The sequence below is a fragment of the Chrysemys picta genome, chromosome 9 (genome assembly GCF_011386835.1).
Source record: "Chrysemys picta bellii isolate R12L10 chromosome 9, ASM1138683v2, whole genome shotgun sequence".
Classification (NCBI taxonomy): Eukaryota; Metazoa; Chordata; order Testudines; family Emydidae; genus Chrysemys; species Chrysemys picta.
The window spans coordinates 62,542,868-62,559,020 of record NC_088799.1 but is presented as its reverse complement, the minus strand read 5'-3'; the positions used below and the strand labels follow the sequence as shown (position 1 = coordinate 62,559,020).

The window sequence follows — 16,153 nt, the reverse complement described above, 5'->3', positions numbered from 1 at the left end:
CAAGTTTACTTGAAAACAGCTCACGGAAGTGTGCTTGTCTTTAGCACTCAGATTTCCAACTCCCAATGGGGTCTAAACCCAGATAAATCCGTTTTACCCTGCATAAAGCTTATGCAGGGCAAACTCATAAATTGTTTGCCCTCTATAACACTGATAGAGAGATATGCACAGTTGTTTGCTCCCCCAGGTATTAATACATATTCTGAGTAAATTACTAAATAAAAAGTGATTTTATTAAATACAGACAGTAGGATTTAAGTGGTTCCAAGTAGTAACAGACAGAACAAAGTAAGTCACCAAGCAAAATAAAATAAAATGCGCAAATCTATGTCTAATCAAACTAAATACAGATAATCTCACCAGTTCCAGAATGCTCCCTTTTACAGGCTAATCTCCTTTTAGCCTGGGTCCAGCAATCACTCACAACCCCTGTAGTTACTGTCCTTCAAGTATCCTGGGGGGGTGGAGAGGCTCCTTCTTTAGCCAGCTGAAGACAAAATGGAGGGGTCTCCCATGGGTTTAAATAGACTCTCTCTTGTGGGTGGAGACCCCCCTCCTCCCTCCTATGCAAAGTCCAGCTCCAAGATTGAGTTCTGGAGTCACCTGGGCAAGTCACATGTCCCTGCATGACTCAGTCTTTACAGGCCAAAGCCATTGTCCGCATGGTATCTTGCATGTCTCCAGGAAGACTTCTTATGTGGATTGGAGCATTCCTAGATGCATTATTCTCCAAGTGTTTCCTGATCAGGTACTTAACCTGGCGAATTCCTTCCTAAAGAAGCTGACCAAATGCCTCACAAAGCTTACTTAGAAACCAAGCCAGCATACAGCCCATATTCTTAACCTCAAGTAGAAAATGATATATATGTACAGATAGGATGAATAGATATAGTAGACCATAACCTTTACGGAGATATATTACATGGCACAGGCAGCACAAAACATATTCCAGTTATGTCATACATACATTTATAAGCACCCCTTCCCCATAAAGCCTTATGGGGTACACTGTCACACCCGCCTGGGCTGACTCGCTGTGGGAAGTGCACGGAGGGGCATATGCTGAATGCCCCAAGGTCAGACCCAGGAGGTGAAACTGTGTAAGCTTCTTACCCTGAAGACAGTCTGCTCCGAGGGACAGGAGGCTCCCCAAAGTCCTGACTGGCTTTGTGGGAAGCAGTTCCAGAGCATCGCCCAGGGACTCCGTGCATGGCTACTGTGTAACAGCTTGGAGAGGGAGAGAAGCAAAGAGACACAGGTAAATACAAAAGCCTGCAGAAGTTATGTCTGTTCCAGGTTTTCAAGAAGGTCTAGACAAGCAGGTGGCCTGTGGGAGCAGACAGCACACTCAGTTCTGTCTCGCTGACAGCGGAGAAGGGGAAGAGGATGAACTGGACAGAGGAAATGTTGTCAAAGTAAGGAACTGAGAGTTAATAGAAGAAGATGGGACTTATGTTTTAGAAAGGTGGTTATGGAATATGCACAAATCCCATACCGGTTCCTCTCCTCCCTTCTGTCCATGAATTAATGGAGCAGAGTTGTTCTCTACCTGTAACAGGCACAGATTGCCTAAGCACATACTTCAGGCACTTGTCTCCTAGGCGCTACATGGAGTCTACGTCAAGGGGACACAAATCAAATGTAGGTTTTTGTTGTTGTTGATGTTGTGTAGGGGTTGTTTTTTTAACTGAACAAAGAGAATGAGGCAACCTGCTTCTTCTCCGACCCTAGCTCGGTGTTTGTGAGAGAGCTCTCTGATTGTGACACCCACAAGTAGATTCCAGGCGGGGGGTTCCCAACATAGGTGTGTGGAAGGATGGAGTCGGGGCTCTGAGCTGAACTCCTGCATGATGGCATACATGTCTGGGGGCAGCACAGAGGAGGATTAATCAAGAGCACCTCTTAGTTACTATCAAAACATACAGTGGATGTGGCATCTTAAAGAGGGACAAGGGCATGATCAGGTCACCTATCAGAGAGTCACTTGAGAATAGAGCTGGGCAAACATTTTCAGCCGAAAAGTGCAGATTTGATGGCACCAAAACAATTTCATGCTAGTTTCACCCAATTGTTTGTCAGAAAGAAAACCTAAAAAAATTCCCCCCCCCCCAAAAAGTCAGAATGAAACATTTCAATATTTTGGTTCAAAAGGACTTTTTGTTTCCAAGTTTCCTTTAATTTTATTTTTTTAATTAAAAATGTTTAAAAATGGAAACATTTAATTCAACCCCAATTTTTTTTCCAATTTACTAAAAATTCAGAAAAAAAACCTGTTTTCAGTTCAACCTAAAACAATTTTTTATAATTTTTCAGAATTACCAACAAACCGAAAAAATCCATTATTCACCCAGCTCTCCATGAGAAGCACAATTCCAGACTGGAGATGTAAAATCGGGGCAGGCCCTCAGTCACACAGATTCCTGGAGAACTTGCTGCACTTTTAACCTCCAAACCTTTGCCTGTGGTTTTTCCCGAATCCCCTCCTTGGCCTGCAGCAGGCCACAGTGTCATTTATTCCATGCTGCTGAGAACAAACTGGGTACCACACTGGCCATGTTTACAGATCCAGCCGGGGTAAAATTTGCTCCAGATTAAAAAGCTTCATGTACAGTAGATCTGGGAATGCCGAAACAGTGTGGCAATTAGCACAGCAATACTCTAAATGCTCCTACTGTTGCCTGGTAGTAGTGACTGTGAAGCTCTGGAGACAGGAGGAAAGACTGAGGCATGCTAGGTGGGAGACAGTATTTAACAATGTGTGTAATGTATCTGATTGTTTCTAAGCAGATGCTGGAGCAAGTGTTGAGGGAGCTGCAACCCCTGTGCAATGCGGAGCAGAGGTTTATTGAGAAATTCTTTATGCTGAGTCAGGATGCTGCAGACCAAGAGGGGCTGGGGGTAAGTCAGCTAAGTGAGCCATTGATCCTACCATGAGAGAGTTAACCTTTGGGAGCAAGGAGCTGAAATTAACCTGATGCTTGAGCAATTTCTTATCTAACTTAGCATCTCTATGATTGTGTCCCTAAGCTTGTATATGGAGTTGTAGTGTGAGGCACTATTACTTCTGCTGAGTTGACACATAAAATTTATCTTCCACCCTCCAAGTGGGAGAATGGAAGTCTCTCAAGAGGAATGGTACTCTCCCTCCCCCCCCCATTCTTTCTTTCAGCTACCTGCCACAAGCAAGGGAGGGAAGGATGTAGCGTTTCCTGAGAAGTCTCATTGGCCCAAGACTAAGACCGAGTACGTGGATGATAAGTGATCTGTCGTGCCTGGAATTCCTGGGAGTTTGTGTCTGAGGAATTGGCTGCATACGACAAGGGGTTTTTGTCTCATGACTGTGGTGATTTCATACCTCTCCACCCTTCATCAGGCATTTCAGGGGACACACCCCAACAGCACGCATTTGTGCAGCACCTAGCACAATGGTCTTCTGGTCCATGATAAATTTATGGAGAAGATGGTATGATGACATTGCCTACAGTAGCATATGGCCTATCCATGACTGCTATTAGCATATATTGCCAATGGCTGCTTATGGGACACTAGATGGGGAGGGCTCTGAGAATTCAATCCCAGGTGTCTGGCTGGTGGGTCTTGCCCGCATGCTCAGGTTCTAACCAATCAGCATATTTGGGGTCAGGAAGGAATTTTCCCCCAGGTCAGAGTGGCAGAGACCCTAGGGTTTTTCACCTTGCTCTGCAGCATGGGGCAGTGGTCACTTGCAGGTGTGAACTAGAGTACATGGTGGATTCTCTGTAACTTGAAGTCTTTAAATCAAGATTTGAGGACTTCAGTAACTCAGCCAGAGGTTATTTGACTATTACAGCAAATGCTATGAGGTTACAGCTCCTAAGCACTACTCTAATACAAATAACAGACAGACAGCCTGCATCTTAGTGGAGTATTTGGACATGCAAAGTAGATCTATCATTTTTGTCCCCTCTGTGGCAGTGACCTGGGAGCAGAGCTGGTTAGAAAATGGAATTTACGTTCCATGGGAAATTGACACTTTGAAATTTGCTTTCATTCTGAATCGGAACAAAAGTTGAAATTTACCACACAAATTCCAAAAAAATTGTATTTGGAATGATCAAATGTTTCATTCCAATGATGTCAAAACATTGTAATAAAAGAAGAGCTCGGTGTAATAGCTCAAAAGCTTGTCTCTTTCACCAGTAGAAGTTAGACCAATAAAAGATATCACCTTGTCTCTCTATTACATACAAATACGCATAGCGTTAAATATAATCCAGTAAACTCCCACTTATCCAAATGCCCTTTATCCAAAAATCCTAATTATCTGAATCCACAGTGTCTCCCGTGTAGCCCTAGAGTTAATCATCCACTCATAACTTCTCAATTAGCCTCTTAGCACCTGTTAGTGCTAATCAGTGACTTTGTATTGCAGCTACCTGCAGTTACTGAGCTCTAATCCTGTATCAGCAACAGCAGCAACTTGGCAGGACAGTTAAGACTAATTCAGAATTAAATGACGACCACAGTCATTTTAATACAATTTAGGTGTTTTAATAAATTCAGTAAAGTTTGTAATTTATTAAAGAGTAAAAAACCAAGGACAGTATTAAGCCACTCCCTTTGTTCTACATACTTCCACATCAGTGATGCTGCAGCTCAACAGCACTTCCAGTTATCCAAAAGTTTTGGCTGTCTTCCAGGGCATTCAGATAACCGGGTGTGTGCTGTATATCAGTAAAATATCAATAGTTCAATAGTTCATATCATATAAGAGTCAAAATAAAATGAATCAAAACACTAAAGTGGAAACAAACTGTTTTACGTTATCAAAACAAAGGAAATCGACTTTCTCCCATCAACACAATCCCATGTTTTGACAAAACTGCATTTTCTAACCAGAGTCAGAAGATCTGCCTAGTGCAGTGTGGACACATCAGCATAGCTGCGAGACCCTGGTCCAGCAATTGTAGGGTTACTATGCAGTGAGGTCTCTTAGTGGGGAAAGGATAGCTCAGTGGTTTGAGCATTGGTCTGCTAAGCCCAGGGTTATGAATTCAATCCTTGAGGGGGCCACTTAGGGATCTGGGGCAAAATCAGTACTTGGTCCTGCTAGTGAAGGCAGGGGGCTGGACTTGATGACCTTTCAGGGTTCCTTCCAGTTCTATGAGATAGGTATATCTCCATATTTATTATTATTAAGCGCAGACTTGGAAACACCAAATCCATAAGCCTGGCTCCCACAGACCTGGCTAATCTTGTAGTATGGACACGCACACTGTGTCATTCAAAGGCATGTACTGTCCCGCCAAGAGAGGTAGGATGCTCTAATGGCAGGGCACTGGCTTGGGACTCAGGAGACATGGGCAAGGCAATGTTCTGCCACAGACTTGCTGTGTGACCTTGGGCAAGTCGCTTAGCCTCTTTGTGCCTCAGTTCCTGGTTATAAAGTTGGGATAGTGGCACTGTCCTACTGCACAGGGGTGTATATTCAGGATAACTACATTAAAGATTGTGAAGTGCTCAGATGCTATGGTAATGGCAGACTTATAACTACATAGGACAGATAAATAGGGGACTGTTGCTAAGTAATATCACAAGAAGACAGCTGGATAAGATTTGGCCCTCAGTCAATCCAGTACTTGAAGCCAGTTGGACAATGAATGAATGAAGTCAATGGGGCAAAAAAATGATGGCTTGTATTCAAATTACATTTACACTGGTGAAAATCAGGAGTCATGCCCATGGCTTACAGCCGTGTAAATGAGTGTGGAATAGGACAAAATTTGGGTCAAATTGCCTGAAATGTCACATGGGGGCTTAGCCTGCCAGTGTCACAGGACTCAGGGCAGTGCTGGTTAGTACCAAGTGTTTACTCAGCAGAGTGGTTGTGTGAAAGGGTTCTTTATCACTGCTTCTAGTCTGCTCACACGGGGAAACAAAGCACAGAAATAGGAGCAAATATATTATCAAGGTAACTGCAAGAATTCTGATAGTATTGTATCTTGGGACAGGATAGGACACTGGACTGGGGGTCAAAAGTGTGACCAGAGCTATTCATTAGGCATCCAAACCTTGACCATCGCAGTGTTATTGTTAAGTCACTGGTCATGGTAGGGCTATCACTTTAGACTAGGGGTCTCAAACTCAAGTGACCATGAGGGCCACATGAGTACTAGTACGTTGGCCCGAGGGCCGCATTTACTGACACCTCCCCACCCCACCGCCCTCGGCCCCACCCCCACTCCACCCCTTCCATGAGACCCCGCCCCTGCCCCCATTCCAACCCCTTCCCCGAAATCCCCACCCCAACTCCACCCCCTCCCTGCCCCCAGAGGGAGCAGGTGGGGTGTGGCGGGGGCTCCGGGCAGGGAGTTGGGGTGTAGGGTGCAGGAGGGGTGAGGGGTGCAGCAGGGGGCTCAGGTCAGGGTGTTGGGGTGCAGGAGGGGTGTGGGGTGCGGCAGGGGTTCAGGGCAGGGGGTCGGGGTGCAGGGTGCAGCAGGGGGCTCAGGGCAGGGGGTTGGGGTGCAAGGTGTGGCAGGGGACTCAGGGCAGGGGGTCGGAGTGCAGGAGAGGTGCAGGGGGCTCAGGGCAGGGGGTCGGGGTGCAGCAGGGGTTTCAGGGCAGGGGGTCGGGGTGCAGGAGGGGTGTGGGGTGTGACAGGGGGCTCAGGGCAGGGGTTTCGGCTACAGGAGGGGTTCGGGGGGTGGGCTCCAGGCCAACGCGCACCGGGGCCGGGAATGGGGAATCGAGGCCAATGGGAGCTGCTGGGGGCGGTGCCTGAAGCAACAGCCATGCACACCCCTGCGCCCCTCCTCCCCCAGGTTTCGGCCGCTTCCCGGCTCGGGGGCAGGGCAGGCAGGCAGGGAGCCTGCCCTGCCCCCGGTGTACGTCGGGCCGGAGCTGCTCTAGCTAAACGCTGGGGGAGGGCGGGAGGGCCTAGAGGGCTGCATGTTTTCAGACCCTTGTTTAGACAAATCACTAATACCATGGTGTAGAGCTGAAGTACGTGACTTGCCAATGGTCATTAGCCCAAATCATTAAAAGGTATTTAGGCTCCTAACTCCCTTTGGAATCAAGGGGAGTTAGGCACCTCAGTACCTGTGAGATCTGGGCCTTTGTGTGTATCTGGTGTCTGCACTCTTAGGCCCTGGTTTGTGAGGCTGAAGAGGCTGTGTTTGAGCTTCACCTGCCTGTGTCTTTCTGTCACCCTGTCCACACCTCTCTGGCTGGCCCACTGCCTGAGCAGCTCTGACCCAACCCCCTCTCTGTTTGTAACACTTATTCTAGACTAGAAGAGCAGCCCACCCAGCTGCTGTCTGAAATCTTCAGTTCCCTGGAGCCAGAGCTGAGAGGATTTATAGATACCTGCAATAAAGTCCAACAGTTTAGCTGCCTGCAGGTCCTGGTTACCCTGAATGACTACATGTTTGAGATGCAGGGCTCTTCCGCAGCCACCTCCTCCTCCTTCCTCAACGTGGGCCTCAGCAACATCCTGCTCCTGGCCAAGAACAACTTCAACAAGTGCATTGTGAGTCTCCATCTGTAAGCAGAGATGAGCCTTGGCGCGCTGGAGCCCCAAGCCAGCATTTACCCTTTGTGCGAATGAATGGAGCTTCTGGGCCTGATGCTTAGCTGGAGTAAACCAGCGTGGCTCCATTGAAGTCAGTCCCCCTTCCCCCCAGTGAAGCCAATGCCTGTGTGGATTTGGCTCTCAGTTCTTGTGAGAATTAAAATCTCCCTGCATCATGCATTGCTAGTGCGTACGCATTGCATTGCTATGTCCCCACTTGTATGGGCATGCTGCGTAGGCCGTACTTTCACACAGGGCTGGGAGGTCAAGGGATTTCAAACAGCACATTCCTAAAAGCAGTGGCTGAAAATGCATCACTAGGAACTTTCCTGTCTCGGTGCTTTTAGCAGTGGCTGAAAGTGAGCTGCAAGTTATTGCCAACTGGTCATTGTTCGACCATCTGCGTGGAGCGGTACACGGCTTTCACACTAGCTGCTAGTAGACAGGTGCTCATATCTAGGGTGACCAGACAGCAAGTGTAAAAATTCGGGACGGGGTGTGGGGGTAATAGGAGCCTATGTAAGAAAAAGACCCCAAAATTGGGACTGTCCCTATAAAATCGGGACATCTGGTCACCCTACCCATATCACAAAAACACCACAGCTGTAACTCATGCCTGCCCTTTGTGGCTATCTCGGCTCAGGCTGAGTGCTAGATAAACATTATTTTAGCATTATCCCAGAGACCAAAGATTGAATTCTCCCTGGAGACTGAACTCCCCTCGCTTCTTTAGAAGTGGTCCTTCAGTGGCACAGTGCTGGGGCATTGGAGGGGAAGCTTGCCCTGCCAATGGCCATGTTGTACTAGTTCTGAGGCAAGTGGACTCAAGGGCTGTCATTCTGGGCTGGAGGAAGGCAATGCTAGTGAAGTTTGCTGTTGTATACCACACAGGGGTCAGACTAGAGGATCGCCCAATGGTCCCTTGTGGCCTTAAAATCTGCCAGCCTATGAGTGAAAGCACTGAAATTGACCATGTTATCGTTCCTGATTCATTCCTGTCGGTTACGAGTACAGGGCTCAGCTGGCTCTGATGCTGGCATGCAGGCTCTAGTGGGGCTTGGTTGCTGACAGGCTCTTTGGCATGCCAACCCCAGAGCCAGGGACTGGCCAAGTCTGAGAGTGTTCTATTTTATTCTATTGCTCCCAGTGTGTCCTGTGCAAAGAAATCGAGGAAGCGAAGGTACCTAGCAGGGCTAAGGGTGGGATCCTGCCTTTCGTCAGCCGATTTGAGGAGTTCGTGAATTTCTCGGAGGATGTGTTCAGATGGGCTCAGCGGAGAGGCGAGCTGGACAAAGCTCACACCAAACTGGTGGGCAGCGTCTTCAGCAGCAGTGAGTACAGAGAGCCAGTGGTGGAGTAAGCTTAGACTGGAATCACAACATTCAGATCTGGAGCAGTATTTCAAACCCCCTCTTTTAAAGCCCAGGGTGTTTGGATCTGGATTCTGGTTCTGTTAGTGGCACAGAGAGGCCAGCATGAAATTTGGATCCTGATCCAAGTTGGAACACTGAAATCCCTCATACACCCCCACACATATATGCAGCCACCCATGTGTATGCACTATGCACAGAAAAACACACCCACATGCAAAGGCTTGTTTGGGGTCCCAGAGGGATGGCGTAGATAGAGTCACTCTTCCTTCTTTCCTGAGCTGCACCAAGTGAAAACCCAGTATAGCTGAGGGCTGAGAATGCATTTCCTGGCTATAGATATATGGAAGCAGAGAGAATACAAGAACAATATTAAGAAGTCTCAGGAGGTGCAGAGTCACTGGAATAAGTTGTTAGAAAGAAGGTCTCCCCCCAAAAAGCACTGCTGTACATTGGCCAAGAGAAAGAGAGGGAGGTTGGTAGTTTGCAGGTTGCACTCTGCGTTGCCATGCAAGAGATCCTAATGTGGGTCTCAAAGCTGGTCTCTTGCTTCCGAGCCTGGCAGGGGCTTAGGGTGCTGTGGAAACGATACCCCCTCCACACACCAGAAGGCTGAGCTGCTCAGACTTTGCAAGCTGGAAAGCTACATTAGCACCTTTCCCTGATGCAGAGGGCGGAGCCTTCTTTGCATATTATCCTGGATGAGCTGCCTCACTAATGCAATCAGTACCAGGCCTGTCAGGGCACCAGCTGTGTTTATTATAAAGCATCTGAGATAGGAAATAAAAATAAATTACATAAATCGTTATTTACATTACAATGTTATTCTCCCTCCGGTATTGGAACCAGCCAGCCATTCAGATGGGACAGGCTAAGAGCCATTAGCTCCAAAGCATAATCTATAGGCAAGACTCTAGGGCTAGGAGGGTTGAATCAGTCTGCGGTCTGGACTGATAGGACTTGCCTAGACTCTCTGGAAGACCCTTCTGGATTTGTGCACGGTGGGCTTAACTCATCCTGTCTTTTCACCTTGTATCTCCCCTCCATTCCTCCCATCTTGATTATCAAAAGGTCCCTCTAGGCCTATGGGCTTTCTCCCTTTCTTTTTAGTCAATAGTCTGGCCTCAGCAAACCTGAAGGTCAATACGGACATGGTCATGATGGAAAACTTCCACCACATCCACTGCTTTCTGTACCAAAAGAAGATCCAGTGCTTGGAAAGCAAGAGAAGGGAAGCCAAGCAAAGGTACCGTGAGCACCTGGAGAGATATGTCACCAAGTACCTGGGACAGCCACTGGAGAAACTCAACGTGAGTACATTGCAAGCCACAACCTCCTCTGTCTATAGTATGTATCTCTCACTCCTTACTAGCCTACCTGAGCACCTCGTAGTCTTTAATGGATTTATCCTCACACCATGCCTAAGTCCTTTTTACAGCTGGGGAACCAAGATGCAGAAAGGCTAAGTGACTTGCCTAAGGTGGTAGAGCAGCAACTGGAACCAAGTCGCCCATGTGCTTGGCTAGTGCCCTAACCACTGGACCAGTCTACCTCTCAGCAGGCACTACCCAGGAAGTCCCAAGGCTAATCTGAAGCACCCTTTTGACCAGGGCCGGCTTCAGGAACCAGCAAAGGAAGCAGGTGCTTGGGGCGGCCAATGGAAAGGGGCGGCACATCCGGGTCTGCGGCGGCAATTTGGGACGGGCCCCTCAATCCCTCTCGGAGTGAAGGACCCGCTGCCGAATTACGAAGCGGCGGAGTAGAACTGCTGCCGATTGCAGCTTTATCTTTTTTTTTTTTCCCGCTTCGCCGCTTCTGGCAGCAAAAAAGCTGGAGCCGGCCCTGCTTTTGATACTGCAAAAAGAAAAAAATAAGTGTTTTAACCAGAGCTAGCTCTCTCTGGTTAAAATAGCAGTAAAGCCACAGCAACTCAGGTCAGCCACCTGAGTTCAGACCCAGGCTGTCCTATAGGCTTGAATCCGAGTTTCCCGATCTTCAACATGATCTTAATCTGAGTTAGCTAATCTGAGTTGAGAATGCAGCTTTTGTTGCTGTGTAGACAAGCCCTTACTTTGCTCTCACCTCCTTTATCCCCTACAATACTAGGCAGTCTTTGCTATCTAATATCCATTAGCACAAATCTCATGCTTTATATGTCAAAAGTGCTTCTCAAACATTGGCTGAATGAGGTCCTTTTTCCCTGTGGGGGATAATTCATTTTTTTGCCCTAGAGCAGGAGAGCTTCTGCCCTCTAGAAATGAATACAGCCCTTCCCAAAATGCTGAGGATACAAACTCTGCAACTAAACCCTCTATTGGATTCACACACCCCATCCAAGAAACATTTGGAGAACAGGACAGGAAGGGGTTGCCCTGTTTGTGAGATCAAAGTCAGAATTACTCTGGTGAGACTAACACTCACCATGTCTGTGCATTGCTGCTCTCTCTAGCTGGCATCAGTGGGTAACACAGCCCCACTATTGTACGTGAGCGAGCAGAACTGCTTATGCAGCTCACCTGAATTGGCTTTGAACTGAAGGGACAGATTTCTATCACTGCTTTCTCTTTTGGCTGCATGTCTGTGGCTGGCTGATGCCTGCTAGCGCAGAGCCTCCTAACATAATTTCAGGGTTCCCAAGCGATTGATTTGTTCACTGAGCTAAAAGCATGGCTCCACTCAAGCAGACATTCAGCTCTTTCCCATAGTTCCTTGCCACTCCACTAACCCCTTGCTGTTCTGATTAATGCTCACCCACCTGCTCATTGGCCTATAACTTCTAATAAAAGCTAGGCCCAGCTGGACTTAATTGAAATGCCTGTTGGTTTTGATTTGCTTCTGGTCTTTGCTGTCAAACGCCTCCTGCCCCTGGAAGATCTGCTCAGCTATGACACCAGCCAGAGCTTCAATCAACTCGCGGCCAGTGCTAATTGTTTTGTCCTCTATTGATGAGGGCTGAGTGGAATTTCATTGTTGGTGGCAAGGCAAAGTGACTACATTTGTATCTGAAGAAGTGAGGTTCTTACCCACGAAAGTTTATGCTCCCAATACTTTTGTTAGTCTTAAAGGTGCCACAGGACCCTCTGTTGCTTTTTACATTTGTGGTGTCCATTAGCAGTGCTCTGCTCAGTGAGAGGAACCATGAGCAGCGTCTTTGCTGGCCACAGTTACTCCCCATGTGACTCTTCTTCAGTTATGAGCTGCTTAATTTACTGACATGGGGTAAAATTTTCAAAAGTGACCAGCTGATTTAAGAACTTAAGTCCCCTTTTCATTTAGGAAGTGTAAGGGCTTGTCTATGCAAATGCTTTGTTCACAGCAAGCTGGGGTGCTGGGCACTAACCGTCCATTGGACCCTGCTGCCGTGCACTAACAGCTCCCTCGTGTATGGCCGCTTGGTGTGCTGCAGGCTAGTGCGGGCTAGATTTACACCGCAGCTTCCCACCAAGTAAGTGTTTGTGTGAACGAGCCCCAAGTATCACTGAAAGTCTGGGGGACATAGGAGCTTACATCACTGTTGGGACAGCAGGGGAGTCATTCAGCGGCTGGTGCACCCCTCAGGACCGGCATGGTGTACCAATCTCTTTTACTCTAGCGCCCCCTGTCAATGGTCACTCCAGTCCTGGGGCGATTTGCCCCTTTTCATGGGTCTGCTCTCTGCCCAGCTTGCTTCTAGTCCCACCCCATTCAGGGGGAGAACAAGGCCAATCAAGCAGAAGCCTAATGACCCTGTCCCAAGCCTTCAGCCCCACCATGGACTCAATAGTCCTTGTCCCCCTTTGTGTCAGGACTTTTGCCTCCCCTTCTTTGAGTGTTAGTAGGGGAAACCAGGCCCCCCATCTCCAGTCCAGGGACCTTGCATTAAGCAGCCAGGGTCTGCTCCGATAGACTCGCTGCTGTTTCCCTGGCCCACTTTCTTCAGGCTGATTCCGAGTCCCCTCAGGCTCTCTGGCAGCATGCAGCCACCCACAGGCTGGGCCTCCTCCTTCTCCAGGCACCTGGGACATCTCTCCCTAAGTGCCTTCTCCTGGGAGCTCCATTCCACAAGTCTCCCTCCCCAGAAGGCTTCACTTTCTAGGAGAAGCCTTTTAACTCAGCTGTGGTTGGTCAGCCACATAATCACAGCTGGGGAAGTAACTGTGCTGCCTATTAACCCCCCTGTGTGGCTGCTACAGTGGGGAGAGAGAAGGGTGGAGGAGTATATATACCCGATAATAGAGACAAACTCCAGGAGCTAGTTTTTCCTACTACCAGCACTGTAGAGCCAGTATCCTGGATCAGCAGAAGAGAAACCTGTGTTCTCTTCTGCTTTATGCAGCCTGTATAAAGCCACCAGCTATTTTTGGATGCCAGAACCTTTATAGTTGATGAGGTATGTTGAGCAAAAAGAACCACAGGTTGCTTTTCAAATATCACGTAGCATCAGTGTTGCTAAAGGCATCCTCCTCTGCAGAACATAAAGACTCTGGCTCTGCACGAATGGTCAGATCTGCTCAGTCAAAGCCCAGCAAGAGGCCTGAGAAAAGGCTTCTGGAGTTAGCCAAAAAAGAGCTCAGTAGAACCACACTGTGGAACAGCTGGTGCATGATTTGTCTCCTTTGCCTCCCCAGCATTTCTTCGAGGGGGTGAAAGCCCGCGTGGCTCAGGGGGTGAAAGAAGAGGAAGTGAGTTTCCAGCTGGCGTACAGCAAGCAGGAACTGCGGAAGGTGATAGAAAAGTACCCTGGTAAGGAGGTGAAGAGAGCCCTGGATACTCTCTACAGGAAGATTCACAAGTATCTCTCCCCTGAGGAAAACCTCCTGCCGGTAAATATGGCCTGGGCACTGCTCACAGGGTACAATGCAGTGGTGGCTTCATGTGTTTTGGGGGCCAAGCTTGCCAGGCAACAATAAATGGCAGAGGGAAGGGAACCTCCTATCTTCTCCTCTCTGACCATCACTCCCACTGTGTTGATTCCCTTTTCATGCCCATTGTTTTATCTCCTCAAACCATCCTCTGTTATTTCTATCCCCCCTCTTCCCAGTGACTTGTCTCTGCTCCCTGCTTCTCTTAGTATCTTTAGTTACTTATGAAGTCTGAAAATTAGTGGGAATTCCTCCATCTCTGCTCCCTTAGGGGGAACTCTTACTGGGCTAGTTTTGGGGCCTAGGGCCCAGATCCTCAAAGGTATTTAAGCACTCAGTGTCCATTAATTTCAATGGGAGATGGGTTCCTAAGTGCCTTTGAGGATGTGGGCCTAGAAGCTCCAAGGTCAGCCCTCTGCATGTCCCTTCCTCTTGGGCTGGCGGTTGCACTCATGCAGCAGGCAGTGAAAAGCATGTGCCTCTGTGGGTGTGGATGGTTACGTAGTGTTGCAGCAAACCCCGGAGGGGAGCAGGGTAGGACGCTCCCAGTAAGAGAGGTCATTAACTCAAAGTGTTTTACCTACAGGTGGTCTGGCGAGCCATGGAACAGGAGTTCATACGGCAGTATCAAGAGTTCGAGAACCTGATCCAGCGCTGCTACCCAGGGTCAGGGATCACAATGGACTTCACCGTGGAGGACTTGCTGAACTATTTTATCTCCATCACTCAGTCCAGTATGTGAAAGCAATTCCTGCTGGCTAGGCGCGTGGTGAGAACAGCTCCCGCTGGTGCCAAAAAAGCTCCATCAGCAGCCAAGGAGCTGAAATGACCTTTTGAAAATTTACTCCGGACTGACATTTGGCACAAGAGTTCTCAGCCTAGGTTTAACCCAATATGGGGGTCTACTGAATTAAAGGGGAACTTTCAGTCGTCAGCCTAAAAATTGACCTTCCCTGAGAGTGGAAGCTTTGGGATTCCTTTTCCCCCACAGATCCATGCACAGCCAATAATAAGCCCAAATTGCTGGGTTTCTGTGACTCTCATGGTGAGTGCTGTCACCTCCTACAGCATTGCTTTGTAACATCCTGTCAGAGTGAGTGGTCATAGAAACCTCCTGTCGGAGCAACCCATGCTCATTAGATCCTTTCTGAGCATGCACATCAGCTTCTTTATGCCAAGTCGCACAGCATTGATCAGATGGGAAAAGGAAGCATGATATATTTGCAATTCTGAACTTATGAATTTATAGGAGGGTCCAAGTGGGGATGTAATTTTTGGCCACTTTGACTATTTCTGGTTAATCTCTCTTCCGCGTTCAAAATACCTGGTTTTATATAAAACTAGAGATGGATCCACAGTTAACAATTTGGATCTGGATTTCAAATGCCCCAAAACGCCAGGGAGCCCAGATCTAGGGGATTGGTGCAGCCCATTGTAAAACTAAGGATCATTTGTAAAATCTGGATATGGGTTTGGATTTCCAACACCCCTAATGTTTATAGTTGTTTGGGTTTGAGGTTTTGGTTTAAGTCTGTCTATACAAAGCACAAAGTTTGTTTCCTTTCCATAGCTCAGCGTCTCCCACAAGTCTGGTATGAATGGGCTATTCTCCTCCTGTCTGCAGTTTCCACGGGTGGTTCAAAGCTGCAGCAGAGCCTATTGCTGCCAGTTCTTCGGTTTCCATAGAAGCAGGCAAATGGCAGTTTGCTTCTCTCCTGTCCCTTTCTTTTAGATGTAGTTGTAGCCATTTTGGTGGCAGTTATAGGATTTGTGTTTATTTTCAAGTCTCCTCACCTCCTCCCAGTCAGGATCTAAGCAGCACCAGGGTCAGAGACACCCGGATTGGCCTCAGAGTCCGAAACCAGAGCAGCCCATTCTCTCTTTGATATGTCTGAAATGAGCCATCTCTCTGCTTGACAAGATCATTTCCACAGCATTTGCCCAATAGCAGCTGGACATGCCATAAGGGGTGGTTCTTGTTTCTTCCTTTGGCTGCATTGAAGCAAATGGATCCATGCTTATGAATGACGCACTGCAACATAAAGAGCTTTCCATCACACAAGTATGCATGCTGTTAGCCATCTCGAATGTTGCTTAATCTATCAATTCTGCTGTACAAAGAGTTTAAAAATACGAGTTATTTTATGTGATGTTGTTATGAATGTTTCATTTCCTAGGATGGGGCAAAAACTCTTATGCAACCTGGAGCAATTTTCCAGGGATCTTCCCACTCTTACCTAATTTAGCTTGTCTGCCCCTTGACAGTATCACAAGATAATAAAATCCTTTCAGTGTTGGCCTCATTGCTTTGACCTGTTCTTGTATCCCAATGTGGTCACCTCGTATTGTACAGGATGTCTACTCAGGCAGCCTTCCCTCATGGCACTGGGATG

The 16,153-nt window shown here is 47.8% G+C and overlaps 1 protein-coding gene across 2 annotated transcripts in view; it reads left to right on the top strand.

Moving 5' to 3' along the window:
- LOC101937695 (exocyst complex component 1-like) overlaps nucleotides 1-16,063 on the top strand; it is an 80,825-nt gene extending 64,762 nt beyond the window's left edge. For both annotated transcript variants that reach the window (XM_065556385.1, XM_065556383.1), the window contains exons 11-18: nucleotides 1,297-1,415; nucleotides 2,788-2,898; nucleotides 3,170-3,243; nucleotides 7,267-7,507; nucleotides 8,697-8,880; nucleotides 10,030-10,229; nucleotides 13,527-13,721; nucleotides 14,347-16,063. In XM_065556385.1, the coding sequence (XP_065412457.1) occupies nucleotides 1,297-1,415; nucleotides 2,788-2,898; nucleotides 3,170-3,243; nucleotides 7,267-7,507; nucleotides 8,697-8,880; nucleotides 10,030-10,229; nucleotides 13,527-13,721; nucleotides 14,347-14,502 (1,280 nt within the window). In that variant the 3' untranslated portion in view covers nucleotides 14,503-16,063. The remainder of the gene's footprint in view (nucleotides 1-1,296; nucleotides 1,416-2,787; nucleotides 2,899-3,169; nucleotides 3,244-7,266; nucleotides 7,508-8,696; nucleotides 8,881-10,029; nucleotides 10,230-13,526; nucleotides 13,722-14,346) is intronic.
- The last annotated feature ends 90 nt before the right edge of the window (nucleotides 16,064-16,153 follow it).